Consider the following 20,849-nt stretch of genomic DNA (forward strand, 5'->3'; position numbering starts at 1 on the left):
GATACAGTTCCACACACACTGACTCTCACTGGGATACAGTTCCACACACACTGACTCTCACTGGGATACAGTTCCACACACACTGACTCTCACTGGGATACAGTTCCACACACACTATCTCTCACTGGGGAATGGTTTCACAGATGCGATTCTCAGTTTTGTATTGTTTTTAACAGGAGCTGTAGATCTTGATGAATTACTGAGGATGATAAATCTGCACAACATTGACAGTCAACAGTTGAAATACATTTTGTTTACTTGCATCGCTTGGGTTAATTGTGTGGTACCAGGAGGTACAGACTCTGGAAAGGATTGTGTTCCTGAAGCCGTCATTTCTGATTACCCTGTTTTCAGGTGAGGCTTAATCTGGGAATCCTATTCCTCTTTTCATCATTCATAAAATCATAGAAGTTGATATCACAGAAAGAAGCCTTTCTGTCTCACCTGTTTGTGGCAGTTCTTTGAATGATTTGTTTTCTACAACAGCTTTGCAATTTTTTACTCTTCAATTGCATTTCCAGTGACTCTCTGAAAGTTCCGGTGCAATCTATTCCACCATCCCTTCAGGGAATGCGATGGGATCGTAATAACGTTCCACATGAAGAAATTGCTCCTTATTTCCCATCTAGTTATTTTGCCAAACATTTAAATCTCTGAAGTCTGGCCCGCCACCCAGGGGAACGTTTCACCTATTTATTATATCAAAATCCTTCATGTTTTTTGAACATCTGTGTTAAGTATCCCTTAACTTCCTGTACCCTTTGGAGAATGATCGCAGCTTCTCCAGTTAACACTCTCTCTTAAACAGGCGAAGCTGAACAGGTTCAACAGCATGAGTCCCCGCCCACCCTACCCCCGTCCCACACCCAACATCCAACCTCGTCACCAGTCATATTTAAATCATCATCACACTTGCAGTGTGAGGAAGGGAGCGTACTGAGGGAGTGCCATGCTGTCAGAGGATCAGTACTAAGGGAGTGCTAATAGTAATAATCATCTTTATTGTCACAAGTAGGCTTACATTAACACTGCAATGAAGTTAATGTGAAAAGCCCCTAGTCGCCACATTCCGGCGCCTTTTCAGGTACACGGAGGGAGAATTCAGAATGTCCAAATTACCTAACAGCACGTCTTTCAGTACTAGTGGGGGGAAACCGGAGCACCCGGAGGAAACCCACGCAGACACGGTGAGAACATGCAGACGCCACACAGACAGTGACCTAAGGAGGGAATAGAACCTGGGATCCTGGAGCTGTGATGCAATGGTGTTAATCACTGTGCTAATGTGCCGCCCATGGTGGTACACTGTCATAGGGTACACTGTCAAAGATTTATTACTGAAGAAGCATGAAACTGTCAGTGGGTCAGTACTGAGGGAGCATTGTACTATCGGAGGGTCAGTACTGAGGGAGTGCTGCATTGTTGAAGGGGCAGTACTGAGGGAGCATTGCACTGTCAAAAGGGCAATGCTGAGGAGCGCTGTACTGTCAGAGGGTCAGTACTAAGGGTGCGTTGCACTGTTGGTGGGTCAGTACTGAGTGGTCACTGCACTGTCAGAGGGTCAATACTGAGCGAGTGCTGCACTGTCAGAGAGTCAGTATTGAGGGAGCGCTGCACTGTCAGAGGGTCTGAGGGAGTGCTGCACTGTCAGAGGGTCTGAGGGAGCACTGTATTGTTGGAGGGTCAGTTTGGATGGAGGACTGCAATATCTTTTGAATGAGGTGCTCAAGTGAGGCCCCATCTACCTTGTCAGGAGGATTGAAGGGATCCCATGCCACTAATGGAAGCAGAGCAGGGGAGTTACCCTGGTGCCCTAGCCATATTCATCCCTCAACCCAACACCACTAAAACAGATTAAATGTTCTTTATCCCCTTGTTTGCTATGGGATCTTGCTGTCTGCAACTTTGTAAGTTACCGCAGTTCAAAAAGTATTTCATTGACTGTAAAGTTTCTTGAGTGTTGTTGGAGCTGCACTCATCCAGGTAAGTATTCCATCCTGATCCTGACTGGTGCCTTGTAGATGGTGGACAGGCGTGGTGACTTACTCCCCGCAGGATTCCTAGCCTTTAGGGCGGCTGTGGCTGCTGGCGCTGCTGCGTTACGGCTGCAAGGACCCACGTTCGATCCCGACTCCGGGTCACTGCCCGAGTGGAGTTTGCACATTCCCCCCATGTCTGTATAGGTCTCGCCCCACAACCCAAAAAGTTGTGCAGGGTTGGTGACTTGGCCATCCTAAATTGCCCCTTAATTGGGAAAAACAAGAAGTGGGTGATGCGACCATCAATTCACATGAGACGATTAGTAGAAGTGAACAGTGGTTTTAATAAGCTAGACCTGTGCCTGCCTGTGGCTGCTCTGTACTGAGTGCTGCCTACTGTCTGCAGATTTATATACCACCTCTGAGGGGGCGGAGCCCACAAGGGCATCAATGGGAAATCCATTGACAGCAGTGGGACCCAAAAGGTGGCAAGGCAGGCCGCCTCCCGCCATCGGGGAACACACTATGAAAGTGCAGAGAAAATCGCCCACATTAACTCTGTTTCCCTCTCCACAGGTGCTACCAGACATGCCGCTTAGTTCCAACACCTCAGTTTTTATTTCAGATTTCCACCACCCTCAGCGTTTTGTGCCGTAGAAACATTCCTGTGTTGTTTGTTCCGCGGTGCATTTTGTATATGTGAAATAATGTGAGTGGTGATAACAGACACAAATGGGAATGCTTTGATGCAGTTGTCACTGAGTAATTGGAAGGTGAGGGTCAAGGTTCTGCCAACCGGGAATCACATTCCAGTTAAGTTCTTTGTTATTCCAGATGATTGTCCGCCATGATCTGCTGCAGCAGCTGAACAACATCCCGGCCAAACACATGAAGAAGGAATCGGCCTTTAAACCAGACAAGCAAAAATGGATCAATGATTTTCAGGCTAAAGCTACTCTACATCATAAAGCCATAATAATCCTGGTCAAGCATCAGCTAAATGGTAAAGAAGATCTGCATGATATTGCAGAGGACATGCTTGGAGACGAGAAAGGGAATGGTAAACTATTCCAAATATTGGAATATTTTGATATTTGTCTTTCTTCAAAACCCAGGCCTTGAATCCTGATGCAAGTGTGTTCAGACCAGGCTCCCCATGGTCGCCATCAAGGAATGCTCCACTCTCACCTATTTATTCCCAAGGTACTTGACTGATGCAAAGGCGGTCTCAGAAAAAATGGAACGGCGACAGTAACGATGATCTACACACCCAAGCTTTCTTCTTGCCGGAAATTCCACAAGGATTTTTCCACAGGTATTGCCGTTCACGACTTTTTATTTTTCCCTTCTGTTGAATGGTGATAGGTGCTTGGGAAGGGGTACACGAGGAATGGGTTCTGGATAGTATCGTTCCCATTCTGTATGACTTTTAGATGATGAGGGTGAAAGGTGGAGAAAGGAACATTCAGCCATTGAATATGATCATGACTGATCCTTCATTCCCCTGCCCAGCCAAAGCAACAACATCCCTGCAATCAATCTGCTCAGCCCGGTCAGAATTTTATACATCTCAATTAGATCCCTTGATCCCCTCACATTCCTCTAAATGCCAGTAAATACAGGTCCGGTCACGTTAACACGACAGTTCTAACATGAACTCGTTTCTCTTTTCAGAAGTATTGGGCGGAATTCTCCGCTCCCGGGAAAAATCGGGAGGGCCGTCGTGAACTCGGCCGAGTTTCACGACCGGTCTCGGAGGCCGCTCCTCGCCCCCTATTCTCCCTCCGGCGGGGCTAGGAGCGGCGCTCCGTAAACTTTCGGGCTCGCCGGGCGGTTGCGCCGAGAGTGACGCGACGGTGGCGCCTATGTGATGTCAGCGGCGCTTGCGTGGGTTGGCCGGCTCCAACCCGCGCATGCGCGGCTGACGTCACGACGGCTGACAGCTCGAACCTGCGCATGCGCGGTGGCCATCTTTCCCATCAGCCGCCCCACAAGACGTGGCGGCTTGATCTTGCGGGGTGGCGGAGGGGAAATAGTGCGCCCGATTGAGACGCCGGCCCGACGATCGGTGGGCATCCCCTCCCGAGCACAGTCGTGGTGCTCATTTCCCCACCAGGCCCCATACAAGCCCCAAAACGGCATCTCACGGTGATTTCACGACGGCAGCGACCAGGTGTGTTTGCCGCCATCGTGAAACGGTCCGTGAACGGCATTCCGCTCGGCCCCTCCAGGTCGGAGAATCGCCGGTCGCCGTGAAAAACGGTTGAGCGGCGATTCTTTCGAGCGGGGGGGTGGGAGTAATCGCGGGGGGCGCCAGGGGGTCGTAAAATTAGTCAGGGGGCCCTCCCGCGATTCTCCCACCTGGCGTGGGGAGTGGAGAATCGCGCCCATTGTCTATCATGCGGGACAGCATGGTCGCATAGTGGTTAGCACTGTTGCTTCACAGCTCCAGGGTCCCAGGTTCGATTCCCGGCTTGGGTCACTCTGTGTGGAGCCTGCACGTTCTCACCGTATCTGAGTGGGTTTTCTCCAGGTGCTCCGGTTTCCTCCCACAGTCCAAAGATGTGCAGGTTAGGTGGATTGGCCATGCTAAATTTCCCTTAGTGTCCAAAACGTTAGGTGGAATTGCTGGGTTATGGGGATGGGTGTGAAGGGCATGGGCCTACATAGGGTGCTCTTTCCAAGGGCTGGTGTAGACTCGATGGGCCGAATGGTCTTGTCCTGCACTGTAAATTCTATGATTCTATTTTTCTACCTTCAGTATTGGCAGTTCGGCTTCTTATCAAGTTTGCATTAAATAATTTAGATGGCTTTTCAAATCAGCTTTCTCTTAATATATTTTGTTTCTTTTAAATAAGTAAAGCACCATTGCAGTCATGTTGAAAATAGATACATTGAAGTAATGTTGATTAAATCATGTGTGCATCAATTACACACTTCAATTTTAAAATTCTCATCCTTGTTTTTCAGATCCCTCCTAAGTCTGGAATCTACTCCAGCCCCACAACCCTCCGCAATCTTTGCGCTCTGCAATTCTGGCCAACTGAACATCCATGAATTCAATTGGTCTATCATTGGCAGCCATGCCTTCAGCTGCCTGGGCCCGAAGCTCTGTAATTCCCTCCCTAAACCTCTCTGTCTCTCTCTGTCTCTCTCTTGTCCTATATGGCCCTCTTATAGATCTATCTCTTTGATCAAGCTTTTGTTACATGTCCTAATATCTTCCCCTGTGGCTCAATGTCAAATTTTATTTGATATTGCTCCTGTGAAGTGCCTTGGCTAATTTTACGATGCTCAGGGTCTCTGCCTAAATGCAGTTGTTTTTGTTGTTGTTGGCGTGTGTCAGTAAAAATCGTCTTCCTAATTCCCATCTCTGCATTTCACAGGGTAATAATTAAATTGTGCAATTTTATTTATTCTCACTGGGTTGGAAAAGAGCGATGCCTGCTGGTATGTAATGGGAGGAAACTCCTCCTGAAAGAACACAATGAAGAAGCCAACAGTTACATTGAGTTCCGCTGCAAGGGAAATGGAGAGAACGGTAGGTCTGCTCCCATCTTTGGGCAGCACGGTAGCATAGTGGTTAGCACAATTGCTTCACAGCTCCAGGGTCCCAGGTTCGACTCCCGGCTTGGGTCACTGTCTGTGCGGAGTGTGCACTCCGTGTCTGTGTGGGTTTCCTCCTTGTGCTCCAGTTTCCTCCCACAGTCTAAAGATGTGCAGGTTAGGTGGATTGGCCATGCTAAATTGCCCTTAGTGTCCAAAATTGCCCTTAGTGTTGGGTGGGGTTCTGGGTTATGGGTATAGGGTGGAGGTGTGGGCTTGGGTGGGGTGCTCTTTCCAAGAGCCGGTGCAGACTCGATGGTCCGAATGGCCTCCTTCTGCACTGTAAATTCTATGATCTTTAGATGTTGGTCTGCCTTTTTGTGAATTAACAAGACCGCTACAATTAAACCTTATATAAACTGATGTGCCTGTTCCATTCGTTTCAACCTGAGTAAAACCTTCAGTAACGTAGCAAAGGGAAATTCACCCCAACCCTGACCGTATTTTTTAAATATACTCTACTGTCTTCAGCTGGATGAGGCTAGTATGAAAATGCTGGATGATCAGACAGGTTCAATATTCATTGATCACAACAGCTTGCCTTTATATAGCGTCAGTAACAAAGTAGAATGTTCCAAGGTGCTTCACCTTATGGGACAATATTAGACACCAAGCCGCATAAGGGGGTATTAGGGAAATGACCAAAACCTTGGTCCAAGTGGTGGGTCTCAAGGAGAAACTTAAAGAAGGAGGGGAGAGAGTCGGAAAAGTTTAAGGAGGCGACTCCAGAGCTCAGAATCAAAGTAGCTGAAGGCACAGCCCACCAATGGTGGGGCGATGAAAATCGGGAATGCATAAGATGCCAGAATTGGAACAACAACTTGCATTATGCAACACTTTTAACTATAATTTGCAAGCTTGGGGCTATCAGGGTGGGCTTTTTGAGGAGAAGGTGATGAGGGCACATTTGAAGCTGAGCGGGACAGTACCTGAAGAGAAAGAGCTGGTAACAATATGAGCTAAGGTGGGGTCAGAAAGGGAAGTTGTGTGGTCAGCAGTTTAGTAAGGATTGACTCAATGGGAACAGTGTGCTTCTTGATTTTAAAAAATAAATTTAGAATACCTAATTCATTTTTTCCAATTAAGGGCAATTTAGCGTGGCCAATCCACCGACCATTGCACATCTTTTCGGTTGTGGGGGCGAAACCCACACAACATGGGGGAGAATGTGCAAACTCCACACGGACAGTGACCCGGGACTGGGATGGAACCTGGGCTCTCAGCATCGTGAAGCAACAGTGCTAACCACTGCGGCACCAGTGCGTGCTGCCCTAGCGTTCCTGATTTTAACCATTGGGGGCCATGACTTAGCTGCCTGGCTCCTAACTCTGAAATTACGTCCCGAAACTCGCCGCCTTTCTATCTCTCTTTTTCCTTTAAGACTCTCCTAAAAACCTCCTTCTATGAGAAAGCCTTTGATATCTCCTTATGTGAATCATCCGCGATAGTTTGATGATGTTCCTGTGAAGCAGCTCAGACATTTTACTATGTTAAAGGTACTACAGAAATGCACGCTGTTGTTGTGTCTGTGCCTCGGTATCAGTGATCACTAGGTAATAGAGCAGGAGGGATGGTGAACCCACTCTTTGTACAGTATGTGAGTTGTTCCTGTGGTGAGTTCCTACATCAGCCAGAAGCACGAGGGGAAGACAATCTATCTCGCTTTGACCCAGATAGTCCCGCTGTCAGGAGTTCCTTATTTAATTTCAGGATTTACTCGTCAGCTTTTTCTTAACTGTTTTGGCAGAAAAGTGCACATTCCATAAATAATAGGTTATTTTCCGCCTGTTGTCAGCACCACTCTGAGCAGCTGCAGATTGTAGCTTCCTCACTCTGTGTCTTAGCCCCTGGCACAATGCCAGGCCCTCATTTACAAAATTCTGCTGCCGTGAACGAACGGAGAATTCCGTCCAGTGGGAGAGAGACAAAAACAGTGGCTGAGAGAAAGAAGTACAGAGCGTGACAGCACCAGCAAGAAACAGAGAGATGAAGCAAAGGGGAATAGAGAAACAGAAAGAGATTGAAAAAGAAAGAGAGACAGAAATAAACGGAGACAAGAGAGACACAGCGGGAGACACTGAGACTGAGAGAGAGGGAGACTGAGACCATAAGAACACAAGACATAGGAGCAGAATTAGGCATTTTGGCCCATCAAGTCATTCAATCATGGCGGATATGTTTCTCATCCCCATTCTTCTGCCTTCTCCCCACAACCCCTGATCTAGAGAAAGAGTCAGAGAGAGATAGAATGAGAAAGAAAGAGATACATAAACTGACAGAGCGAGTGAAAGTGAGACAGAGAGACAAAGGGAAATACATAGAGATGGTGAGTGACAGAGAGACAGAAGGGCAAAGCGTGAGAAAGACTGAGATAGATGGATAGGCAGGGACAGAGAAACTGACAGAGAGATAGGGAGCTGTTGATTTTCAAACACTGACAATCTCTTACAAAATCAAAATGCTTTGGATGCTGGAAATCAATTAAAAACAGAAAATGCTGCAAATACTCAACAGGTCAGGCAATATCTGGGGAGAGAGAAACAAGTGGTTCAGGTCGAAGACCTTTCGTCAGAATTCCAAATTCATTGTCATGTCCAAGGTGTTAAAAACAAGGGTGGGACCGAGTCCAGAGGTGGCGATTTTCAGAGTGTTGGAAGATCCAGGAATCCAGGAGGAGAAAGAGGCAGATGTTCTGGCCTTTGGCTTCCTTGGAGCCCGCAGACGGATATTATTGGCTTGGAGGGACTCAAAGCCCCCGAAGTGAGTGACCTGGCTAACTGACATGGCTAGCTTTCTCAGTCTGGAGAAAATCAAGTTCGCCTTGAGAGGGTCAATGTCAGGATTCGTCCGGAGGTGGCAACCGTTTGTCGACTTCTTTAGGGAAAATTAACTGTCAGCAGAGAGGGCGGAGGGTTAGGGTCTAGTTTGGTTTACATTAGTGTGTAAGAAAGGTGGGACCTGTGAGGGAGGAAGGCGGCCTCCTTTGCACTATGTTTATATTTGTATGTACGCTGTTTCTTCTGTTATTGTTATAAAATCATAAATACCTCTATAAAATGTTTATTAAATAAAAGAATTCAAATTCATCTCCATTTTTTGGTATTTCAGACTTTGAGGGGCAATGGTGCCTGATTATGACGGCCATTCAGAAAGTGGAGAAATTGATAGAAGAGTGGCCAGGTCTCCATTACTCACTGAAAACGCCATGCAGAAACCATGATTGTGAGCATTACTTTGACTGGCCGGATTTAGATGAGAAAGAAAAGGACATGTAAGTTTTCATCTCAGTGACTATGCATACCTAAATGCCTCAGATGGGTGTTCCCAATGATTGGCAAATTGGTCTCAGAATGTTTCATCACATGGGAGAAATGCACCAGTGTTATAACATGGAATGACTCAGAGAGGCAGTGAACACTGTGCAGCAGTAAATAAGAATTTAAATTAAGTTAATAAGACAGGAAATAAAAAGCTAGTCTCAGTAACAGTGAACAATACAACTCCATCAACAGTGGTGCAGTGGTAGCATAGCTGCCTCACGGCGCCGAGGTCCCAGGTTCAATCCTGTCTCTGGGTCACTGTCCACGTGGAGTTTGCACATTCTCCCCATGTTAGCATGGGATTCGCCCCACAACCCAAAAGATGTCCAGGGTAGGTGGATTGGCCACGCTAAATTGACCCTTAATTGGAAAAAAATGAATTGGGTACTCTAAATTTATTTTTAAAAAGGGGTGGGTAACAAATGCTGGCCCAGCCAGCGATGCCCACATCCCACAAAAGCTGCAAAGTATCTGGGAGATATGCAAGGTTGGTGTCAGACGATATGATGAAATGTGGTATTCCCAGGCTCTAAGGCTCAATTGGACGCAGGGACTCTCCCCAGTCCAATGCTTCCGGTTATCCGAGAAGAAAAAATGGACCTCAGCTTCCTAGAGGGCAGAGAGCAAAATAGCAAAGAAAGTTAAACTGAAACCTCGGGTTAGGCCGCAGCTAGAGTATTGTGTCCAATTTGGGCACCACACTTTAGGAAGGATGTCAAGGCCGTGGGGAGGATGCCAGAGAAATTCACTAGAATGGGACCAGGGAAGAGGGACTTCAGTTACATCGAGAGACAGGAGAAGCTGGGTTGCTTTTCTTGGAGCAGAGAAGGTTAAGAGGTGTATACAAGGTGCTCAAATCATGAAAATATTTTTTTTAAACATTCTATGTCATAGAACTAGGGTTTGTTAGTTCTATAAATATATAATGGATGATACGCATGACGTGCCATATCTTTGAATAGGGACAAGAGGGGTCTTAGGGGTTGTTTGGGGGATCAGAGCTTAATGTAGAATCATAGAATTTTACACCACAGAATGAGGCCATTTGGCCCATTGTGTCTGCAGCGGCTCCCGAAAGAGCTACCTAGCTAGTCCCATTCCCCATCCCTACCTCCATAGCCCTCTAAATTCATCACTTTCAAATATATATCCAGCTCTCTTTTGAAACCTCCTATGGAACCTGCCTCCACCACTCTCCCAGGTAGTATGCCAAATCACAATAACTCTCTGAGTACAGACGTTTCTCCTCATGTCACTCCTAGCTCTCTTGCTGACCATCTTGAAATTGTGACCCCCTAGTCACTGACATACCAACTAGTGGAAACAGAATCCCCTTCTTTATCCTGTCATTGTTCAGAATTTTGAACACTTCAGTAAGGTCGTCTATTAATCTTCTCTGCTCCAAGGAGAACATGCCCAATTTCACCAATCTTTCCTTGTATCTAAATTCCGCATTCCTGATATAATTCTCGTAAATTTCCTCTGTGCTCTCTCCAGGGCTTTAACATCCTTCCTTAAATACGATGCCCAGGACTGAACATAATACTCCAAATGTGGTCTGAACAATGATTTGTAGGAGTGTTGCATCACGCCCTTGCTTTTAAACTCTATGTCTCTATTTATAAACTCAAGGCTCCAGAGTCTTCTTAACAACTGTTCAACTTGCCTTGACACTTTCAGAGAACTATGCACTTGAACCTCAAGGTCCCTCTGCTCCTATACTCCCTTCAATGTTGTGCCATTGACCCTGTATTGTCTCCCCATGTTTTTTCTTCCAATTTGCATTACCTCACATTTCTCTGCATTGAAATTGAAATGAATTAAGATAGCAGACATAGGGCGACATACGTTGGCATGGACATGAAAGGAAATGGGGATTGTTTTGGTGGCATACCTTGGTGTGGGGTCACATGGGGCCTTAGGGAGTGGGTTGGGGGGGGGGGGGGGGGTCATGCCTTGACATGGAGGGTGTGAGGAGGCCCAAGGACACCTCTGAGGGGCCATGAACCATGACTCTTTGAAAAACTGGCCCGATTCCATGTAAATTGCAGAGGATTAGGGAATGCCTATGCCCCCACTGGAGTTGACTAGGTTTGGTGTACAGGATGCAGACTCACCACCCAAACCAGGACACCCTTAAAAGGCACTCCCAAAAATTATGAGCCCCGGGAAGGGGGATCAGGAATCACGGAATTGGGACCCACACGCCATTTTTAAAGAGCTTCTGAGTCCATCCCAACTCCGCAATAGACTGCAGCAGTTCAACAAGGCAGCCTCACCACCACCTTCACAAGGTGAAATAAGGATGGGCAATGAATGCTAGCCTAGCCGGTGAAGCCCAAGCCTTTGCATTAATTTTTTTAAAAGCTTTAGAAGGGAGTTGACAGGGTAGATATTGAGAGGTTGTTTCCCATGGCTAAGGAATCTAGAACACTGGGTACAGTGTCAGATAACGGGATCATTTAGGACTGAGATGGGAAGCAATTTCTTCCACTTGAGGGGTGGTGTATCATTATCTCCCCCACAGGTTTGCCAATGCTTCATTGTTCAATATATTTAAGGCTGAAATAGACAGAATTTTGGTCTTCCAGTGAATCGAGATGTAAAGGGCGAGAGTGGAAAAGTGGGATTAAGCCAAATGATCAATCATAGAACATAGAACATAAAACGGTACAGCACAGAACAGGCCCTTCGGCCCTCAATGTTGTGCCGAGCCATGATCACCCTACTCAAACCCACGTATCCACCCTATACCCGTAACCCAACAACCCCCCCCTTAACCTTACTTTTATTAGGACACTACGGGCAATTTAGCATGGCCAATCCACCTAACCCGCACATCTTTGGACTGTGGGAGGAAACCGGAGCACCCGGAGGAAACCCACGTACACAGGGGGAGGACGTGCAGACTCCGCACAGACAGTGACCCAGCCGGGAACCGAACCTGGGACCCTGGAGCTGTGAAGCATTTATGCTAACCACCATGCTACCCTGCTTCCAACCAGCAATCATGATTGTATTGAATAGTGGAGCAGCCTTGAGGGGCCGTATGGTCCAATCCTGTTACTATTTCTTGGGTTCTAATGTTCTCTTTCAGATTCACATCACATCCTCCCACCCTTCCTTTATTCTAATCCTATTTGAAGATTGCTTGCTTTTATTTACCCAGGCCAAGCTATTTAAATGCACGTGTTGTTGTTGTTATTAACAGTGAGCAGACGTCGGAGGAGAAGATAAAAACGTGTGAAAACTGCGGTGAAAATTTCCAGACCGAGCCTGTTGTTCTGCATGAGTCGAGGGTCGCGGGGTCAGAATGGGGCGACTGCAGGTCAGTGATAGTCCCCCACTATTCCGGAGAGATGATGCATGCAGACCGCTTTCTCGCATCATAAGTTTGTCCTGTTACGTTTTGTACCTTTCATGTTTTCAGGACATCTCAAAGCCCTTTACAACCGTTTATAAAATGTAGCCAACGTTATAATGTAAGGCATAACACTTGCCAAGCTGCACACAGCAAGATCCCACAAGTAGCAATGTGCTCAGATCATCACACAGCACGGAAGGAAGGTATTCAACCCACCGTTTGTGTGCTCGTTCGTTGAAAGAGCTTTGCAATTGGTCCCACACTCCACTCTTACCCCATTGCCTTGAAAATCTTTCCAAAGTGACCAATCTGTTTCAATAATGTTGATTAAAGTATAAATAATGGCCAGTATGTTGGATACTGATATGTTATCTGAGTTGGTCTAACATCAACTGCAACTGGATGCAGTGAGACTCGAATCAGGGGCGAAATCCCGTCCCCGCTGTGGCAGAAATTCTCCGCCACCCGGGAATTGGCGGGGGCGGGAAACACCACCTGCTGATCGGCGAGCCCCCTGCGGCGATTCTCCGGCCCGCGATGGGCCGAAGTCCCGCCGCTGGGAGGCCTCTCCCGCTGCCGTGGTTTGAACCACCTCTGGTGGCGGTGGGATCGGCGGCGCGAGCAGGCCCCCGGGGTCCTGGGGGGGGCGCAGGGCGATCGGACCCCGGGGGGTGCCCCCACGGTGGCCAGGCCCGCGATCGGGGCCCACCGATCAGCAGGCGGGCCAGTGCTGTGGGGGCACTCTTTTCCTTCCGCCGCCGCCACGGCCTCCACCATGGCGGAGGCAGAAGAGAATCCCCCAGCACGCATGCGCCGGTGGTGATGTCAGCGGAAGCTTGACGCACCGGCGCATGCGTGAACCGTCAAAGACCTTTCGGCCAGCCCCGGCACCAGGCGGCGGGCGTCAAAAGCCGCTGGAGCCGGTTTGGGCGCCAGTCGGTGTGGTGCCAACCGCTCCGGCACGGGCCTAGCCCCTCAATGTGAGGGTTTGGCCCCTAAAGGTGCGGAGAATTCCGCACCTTTGGTGAGGCCGATGCCAGAGTGGTTGACGCCACTCCGCTACGCCGGGACCCCCCCGCCCCGCCGGCTAGGGGAGAATCCCGCCCCAAGCTTCCGACACAGAAGATGGTCCAACACTGTTCTATTGAACTTGCTTGTTGCTGTACATAATCTGCTGTGGGTTGACACTCTTAACCTAACTGATAACCTAAGACTGGCTTGACCAGACTAGCTCTCTGTCACATGGAGAAGGTGCTCATGGCCTTGTGCACTCTAACTATCTCTGTAGCTGTATCCAATGAGAAGCGGCAGAGTCTAATGCCTCGTGTGTTTTATAGTGGTAGTGTTCTGTCTGGTGATTGGTTGTTCTGTGTCATGTGTGTTCATTGATTATCCTGTGTGTCAATCACTGTCTGTCTGCATCTCATTATATCCATGAGTGGATATTATGACATACACTAGAGAAGACTCCCTTCTCTTTGCAAAGTGCCATGAGATCTTTTTCATCTGCCTGAGAGAGCAGAATGGGCCTCAATTTAAAATCTCAACTCAAATGCAACTTCTCGAACAGTGCAACACTCCCTCTGTATTGATCCAACGATGGTACAGCACTCCCTCAGCACTCCCTCAGGACTGGCCCAATGTCAATTCAGCAATCCCTCAGGACTGGTCTAGTGACAATGCAGCACTCCCTCAAGACTGCTCCATGTCAATGCAGCACTCCCTCAGGATTGGCCTAATGATAGTGCAGCACTCCCTCAGCACTGGCCCAGCAAAGTGCAGCACTCCCTCAGGACTGGCCCAGTGACAATGCAGCACTCCCTCAGGATTGGCCAAATGATAGTGCAGCACTCCCTCAGGACTGGCCCAGTGACAATGCAGCACTCCCTCAGGACTGGCCCAGCGACAATGCAGCACTCCCTTAGGACTGGCCCAGCGACAATGCAGCACTCCCTCAGGACTGGCATAGCAACAGTGCAGCACTCCCTCAGGACTGGCCCAGCGACAGTGCAGCACTCCCTCAGGACTGACCCAGCGACAGTGCAGCACTCCCTCAGGACTGACCCAGCGACAGTGGAGCACTCCCTCAGGACTGGCCCAGCAACAGTGCAGCACTCCCTCAGGACTGACCCAGCGACAGTGCAGCACTCCCTCAGGACTGGCCCAGCAACAGTGCAGCACTCCCTCAGGACTGACCCAGCGATAGTGCAGTGCTCCGTCAGGACTGACCCAGTGACAGTGCAGCACTCCGTCAGGACTGTCCCAGCGACAGTGCAGTGCTCCCTCAATACTGACCTTCTGACAGTGCAGCACTCCCTCAATACTGACCCTCTGACAGTGCAGCACGCCCTCAGTACTGACCCTCTGACAGTGCAGCACTCCCTCAGTACTGACCCTCTGACAGTGCAGCACTCCCTCAGGACTGGCCCAGCGACAATGCAGCACTCCATCAGGACTGGCCCAGCGACAGTGCAGCACTCCCTCAGGACTGGCCCAGTGACAATGCAGTGCTCCCTCAGGACTGACCCTCTGATAGTGCTGCATATATGCACTGTGTTGTAATACTGTACAAAGCTATGGATCTAGGACAGAATTTTATGGCCCCATTGTGGTGGGAGCGGGACCATAAAATGTGGCAAGCTATTCAAAAGTCCACTGACTCCAGTGATGTGGCTTTAAAATTCCACTCCACGAGCCAGCAAGTGAAATTGCACTGGATGGCACCTTATTTGCTGGTGCTGGGATTATGGGCTGAATGGCCTCCTTCCATGCTGTAAATGTCCAGAATTTAATGAAATTAGAAGCTTGGATTGAACCGCTTGGTTCACTCTGAGACCATGAAAAGCACGGGTGGATGGACTTTTGCATTGCTATGGAGTTGGTCTGTGGGGTCTGTGAGATTGTTAGGGCCTGTGAGGCTGTGGAGGCATGTGAGGCTGTGGAGGCATGTGAGGCTGTGGAGGCCTGTGAGACTGCGGAGGCCTGTGTGACTGCGGAGGCCTGTGTGACTGCGGAGGCCTGTGTGACTGCGGAGGCCTGTGTGACTGCGGAGGCCTGTGTGACTGCGGAGGCCTGTGTGACTGCGGAGGCCTGTGTGACTGCGGAGGCCTGTGTGACTGCGGAGGCCTGTGTGACTGCGGAGGCCTGTGTGACTGCGGAGGCCTGTGTGACTGCGGAGGCCTGTGTGACTGCGGAGGCCTGTGTGACTGCGGAGGCCTGTGTGACTGCGGAGGCCCGTGTGACTGCGGAGGCCTGTGTGACTGCGGAGGCCTGTGAGACTGCGGAGGCCTGTGAGACTGCGGAGGCCTGTGTGACTGCGGAGGCCTGTGTGACTGCGGAGGCCTGTGTGACTGCGGAGGCCTGTGTGACTGCGGAGGCCTGTGTGACTGCGGAGGCCTGTGTGACTGCGGAGGCCTGTGTGACTGCGGAGGCCTGTGTGACTGCGGAGGCCTGTGTGACTGCGGAGGCCTGTGTGACTGCGGAGGCCTGTGTGACTGCGGAGGCCTGTGTGACTGCGGAGGCCTGTGTGACTGCGGAGGCCTGTGTGACTGCGGAGGCCTGTGTGACTGCGGAGGCCTGTGTGACTGCGGAGGCCTGTGTGACTGCGGAGGCCTGTGTGACTGCGGAGGCCTGTGTGCCTGCGGAGGCCTGTGTGACTGCGGAGGCCTGTGTGACTGCGGAGGCCTGTGTGACTGCGGAGGCCTGTGTGACTGCGGAGGCCTGTGTGACTGCGGAGGCCCGTGTGACTGCGGAGGCCCGTGTGACTGCGGAGGCCCGTGTGACTGCGGAGGCCCGTGTGACTGCGGAGGCCCGTGTGACTGCGGAGGCCCGTGAGACTGCCGGGGCCCGTGAGACTGCCGGGGCCCGTGAGACTGCCGGGGCCCGTGAGACTGCGGAGGCCCGTGAGACTGCGGAGGCCCGTGAGACTGCGGAGGCCCGTGAGACTGCGGAGGCCCGTGAGACTGCGGAGGCCCGTGAGACTGCTGGGGCCCGTGAGACTGCTGGGGCCCGTGAGACTGCTGGGGCCCGTGAGACTGTTGGGGCCCGTGAGACTGCCGGGGGACTGCGAGACTGCCGGGGGTTGCGAGACTGCCGGGGGCCTGCGAGACTGCCGGGGGCCTGCGAGACTGTGGAGGCCTGCGAGACTGCCGGGGCCTGCGAGACTGTTGGAGGCTGCGGAGGCCTGCGAGGCTGCGGAGGCCTGCGAGACTGCGGAGGCCTGCGAGACTGCGGAGGCCTGCGAGACTGCCGGGGCCTGCGAGACTGTTGGGGCCTGCGAGACTGTTGGGGCCTGCGAGACTGTTGGGGCCTGCGAGACTGTTGGAGGCTGCGGAGGCCTGCGAGGCTGCGGAGGCCTGCGAGACTGCGGAGGCCTGCGAGACTGCCGGGGCCTGCGAGAATGCCGGGGCCTGCGAGACTGTTGGGGCCTGCGAGACTGTTGGGGCCTGCGAGACTGTTGGGGCCTGCGAGACTGTTGGGGCCTGCGAGACTGCCGGGGCCTGCGAGACTGTTGGAGGCTGCGGAGGCCTGCGAGGCTACGGAGGCCTGCGAGACTGCGGAGGCCTGCGAGACTGCCGGGGCCTGCGAGACTGTTGGGGCCTGCGAGACTGTTGGGGCCTGCGAGACTGTTGGGGCCTGCGAGACTGTTGGAGGCTGCGGAGGCCTGCGAGGCTGCGGGGGCCTGCGAGACTGCGGAGGCCTGCGAGACTGCCGGGGCCTGCGAGAATGCCGGGGCCTGCGAGACTGTTGGGGCCTGCGAGACTGTTGGGGCCTGCGAGACTGTTGGGGCCTGCGAGACTGTTGGGGCCTGCGAGACTGTTGGGGCCTGCGAGAATGCCAGGGGCTGTGAGACTGTTGGGGCCTGCGAGACTGCCGGGGGACTGCGAGAATGCCGGGGGCTGTGAGACTGCCACGGTCTGGTAGACTGCCGGGGGCCTGTGAGACTGCGGAGGCCTGTGAGAATGCCGGGGGCTGTGAGACTGCGGAGGCCTGTGTGACTGCGGGAGCCTGAGACTGTGGGGAATGAGCAGAGGAGTGGGATTCATTAGAAAGCTCTTTCAAAGAGCTGATCAAGGTACATCAAGCCTACAGGCTCAAAAGCAGACATTTCGGCCCACATCTGCATATGGGCCTCTTCCCTCCCCTTTTCACCTTGTAACATTGGGCTAGATTCTGGGATGGGGAGGCGGTGGCGTGGCGGTATTGTCACTGGACTAGTTAACCAGAGACCGAGAACTCTGGGGACCCAGATTCAAATCCCACCACATGGTGAAATTTGAATTCAATAAAGATCTGGAATTAGAAGTCTAATATAACCATGAAAACATTGTCAATTGTCGTAAAAACCCATCTGGTTCACTTTCTTTAGGGAAGGAACATAATAAGAACATAAGAACTAGGAGCAGGAGTAGGCCATCTGGCCCCTCCAGCCTGCTCCGCCATTCAATGAGATCATGGCTGATCTTTTGTGGACTCAGCTCCACTCTCCGGCCTGAACACCATAAACCTTAATCCCTTTATTCTTCAAAAAACTATCTATGTTTATCTTGAAAACATTTAATGAAGGAGCCTCAACTGCTTCACTGGGCAAGGAATTCCATAGATTCACAACCCTTTGGGTGAAGAAGTTCCTCCTAAACTCAGTCCTAAATCTACTTCCCCTTATTTTGAGGCTATGCCCCCTGGTTCTGCTTTCACCCGCCAGTGGAAACAACCTGTCCGCATCTATCCTATCTGTTCCCTTCATAATTTTATATGTTTCTATAAGATCCCCCCTCATCCTTCTAAATTCCAACGAGTACAGTCCCAGTCTACTCAACCTCTCCTCGTAATCCAACCCCCTCAACTCTGGGATTAACCGAGTGAATCTGCCATCCTTACCTGGCTTGGCCTATATGTGACTCCAGACCCACATCAAAATGGTTGACTCTTAACTGCCCCTTCAAGGGCAATTAGGGATGGGCAATAAATTCTGGCATAGCCTGCGACTCCCACATCCCATGAACGAATAAAAAACAAATCTCCGTTTGGGAGGCTCCGCTGGAGGAGAATGCACTCATTTGATGATCCCCCTGGGAGCACAACTTGGGATGCAATTCCATATCCCTTGTCATGCAAATTTATACATGGTGCTCCCCAAGTAAGGGAACACGACTTGCCCTCCTCACATCTCCTATTGAGGGAGACCCCCTCCCCATCCCACAGGGACCCATTTAATAGAGAAATCCCTGCCCAGGGACCCCTGTAATAGGGAGACCAACCCCCAGGGACCCCTGTAATAGGGAGACACGTCCCAGGGACCCCCTGATTAAAGGGACCCCCTTGGATCACTCCTTCCTCCTGCAAACCTCTACCCCCCCCCCCCCCCCCCGCCCCACTAGCTGCAAGCCATTCATAACTTTCTAGTAGTGGTCTGTAATTGACAGCTTCCACAAACCAGCTGCAGCCTTGATTCATTCATATCCCGTCGTGGATCAGTGACTCTAAGTGGTGAAACCCCAATGTTTACAAACATTAACCAAAGAGAGGTAAGTGCATTCTAAGCGCTAAGTACATTCCAATCGCTCAAGCATTTGATTGCAATGCATATACCTCTCTTTGATGTAGTTATTGTCTCCAGCTTCCAGACAGGGGTCTCTTTTCTGAGGGGCGGGTCTGTGGGTGGGGTCCTTCTAGTCTTTGTGGGGTCTCTCTATTTTGGGGGTCCTGGAGGGATGTCCCTATTCATGGGGTCCCTGGGGGGTCTCTCTATTAAGGGGATCCTGGGGAGGGAAATGAGGGGAGTTACCCCCTTGGCCCATAGCAAGGTCCATTATGCCAGGGCCACTCTGGTAGAGTGATCCCTGTCCACCTGATTCCCGGCTCCGGTGACCAGAGAATTACAAAAGACCAGAGCATAGGGTGCCTGGCCCGCTACATGGATCCATTTACATCCTCCCGCTGGCGCGTGGGTATGAACCTCGATTTTGGCGGTAGCGTGGGGTCAGAGCATCACGTTCAGATTGGCGCCCGCTGCCGATCCTGATTTCGCGATTCTCAGCCGCATCATGGACCCCGATACCGCCGTTGGCCGACTGATAATTCACCCCCAAGTGTGGGGAGTAGAATAAGGGGGGGGGGGGGGTTGTTGGGGGCTGTAGTAGGGGATGTTGTGGGTGGAGCAGGGGAGTGTTGGGGGCTGCTGTGTGGTGGAGTGGGAGAGTGTGATGGTGGAGTGGGGAGTTTTTGGCAGGAGGCAGGTGGGGTGTTTTGGAGAGTGTGGTAGCAGAATGTCGGCGGTTTCATGTGGAGAATAGGAGTGTTGAGGGACTATACAAGGGCAGTGGGTTTGGAGTTGGGCTGCGCAGTTTGGTTAGGAGAGGGTGGGGATTCTTTGGCATAGTGGGTGTGTCTAGTTTGATGGGGAGTGTTAGGGTTATTCAGGATGAATTAATAAACCAAATTATTTTCCTAATCCATAATAATCTCCTGACTCCATTGTCTTCCAGTTCATGGGCTAAAGTTAATCGCCTTTGATTTTACAGATGCAAAGAGCCCCCCGACTCAACAGAATGTCCACAACACTTATAACGTAACTGGAAACTTTGTCAGTGGTTCCTGTACAGTGAACATAGAGGAACAGGTAAATCTATCATTTTGGCTGTGATGGAACTCTGTCTGAAGGACATGTCCGAATCCTCTGAGGGTATTCCATTGCGTGCTCCTCTTATTGCAAATCTGCATCTCACGCTCGACACATTGAGATCCATGAATGTCAGAGAACTCTACAATCAGCACCAACATAAAGCGATGCCAGTGCTTGAGGGTGATGTGCTGTTCCCAGGACCTGGGGTAGAATTATTTGAGGTCAGGCATAGAACAAGACATGGATCCCCAGCAGATTGCTCCTGTGTGATGGTCTCGTTCACATTATCGGCCTTGGTGGTCTTTTCAAGTAAGATTAAGGATCGGACGATCCAAAACCTGTTTGTAAGAAGAACTAGGAAATCTTTCAAGCCTGTCTGAGCTGGAGTTAAACCTGAAAACACATGAAGGACATTAGTGAACACATTGCCCATTCAATCTCCCAAGCAATTGAGACAAGTCTCTGGCTCCTGTATCAAGTTACTTATATTTTTAAGTGTGACACACAAGTCAGAAAGTGTTTGCTCGGTGAACAATTTCTGGCGAGAAAAATATAAATTTCTGGGAGAATGATTGGGGGAGCCAGTGGATGTGGTTTATTTGGACTTTCAGAATGCTTTCAACCAAGTCCCACATAATAGATTATCACGTAAAATCAAAGTGCATGGGATTAGGGGTTGTTGCGGGAGTTTCGTATCTATTCGGCTTTAAGTGTTCCTTACTCCCCAACTGACCAGACGACAATTAAAAGTTTCAATTCAAGAAATTTATTCCAGCTATAGCAGAAGAGGAGTCTGCACGTCCTCCCTGTGTGTGCGTGGGTTTCCTCCGGGTGCTCCGGTTTCCTCCCACAGTCCAAAGATATGCGGGTTAGGTGGATTGGCCATGCTAAATTGCCCGTAGTGTAAGGTTAATGGGGGGATTGTTGGGTTACGGGTATACGGGTTACGTGGGTTT

At 50.5% G+C, this 20,849-nt stretch overlaps 1 protein-coding gene across 1 annotated transcript in view; it reads left to right on the plus strand.

Annotated features, from left to right (window-relative positions):
- The window catches only part of si:ch211-210p4.6 (malignant fibrous histiocytoma-amplified sequence 1 homolog), an 81,803-nt gene that overhangs the window by 48,858 nt on the left and 12,096 nt on the right, over nt 1-20,849 (plus strand). The window contains exons 5-12 of the mRNA XM_038806061.1: nt 177-237; nt 272-346; nt 2,798-3,095; nt 3,191-3,294; nt 5,366-5,520; nt 8,694-8,856; nt 12,117-12,233; nt 19,793-19,890. Coding sequence (XP_038661989.1) covers nt 177-237; nt 272-346; nt 2,798-3,095; nt 3,191-3,294; nt 5,366-5,520; nt 8,694-8,856; nt 12,117-12,233; nt 19,793-19,838 — 1,019 coding nt within the window. The 3' untranslated portion in view covers nt 19,839-19,890. The remainder of the gene's footprint in view (nt 1-176; nt 238-271; nt 347-2,797; nt 3,096-3,190; nt 3,295-5,365; nt 5,521-8,693; nt 8,857-12,116; nt 12,234-19,792; nt 19,891-20,849) is intronic.

This window comes from Scyliorhinus canicula, chromosome 9 (genome assembly GCF_902713615.1).
Source record: "Scyliorhinus canicula chromosome 9, sScyCan1.1, whole genome shotgun sequence".
In the NCBI taxonomy this organism is placed as follows: domain Eukaryota; kingdom Metazoa; phylum Chordata; class Chondrichthyes; order Carcharhiniformes; family Scyliorhinidae; genus Scyliorhinus; species Scyliorhinus canicula.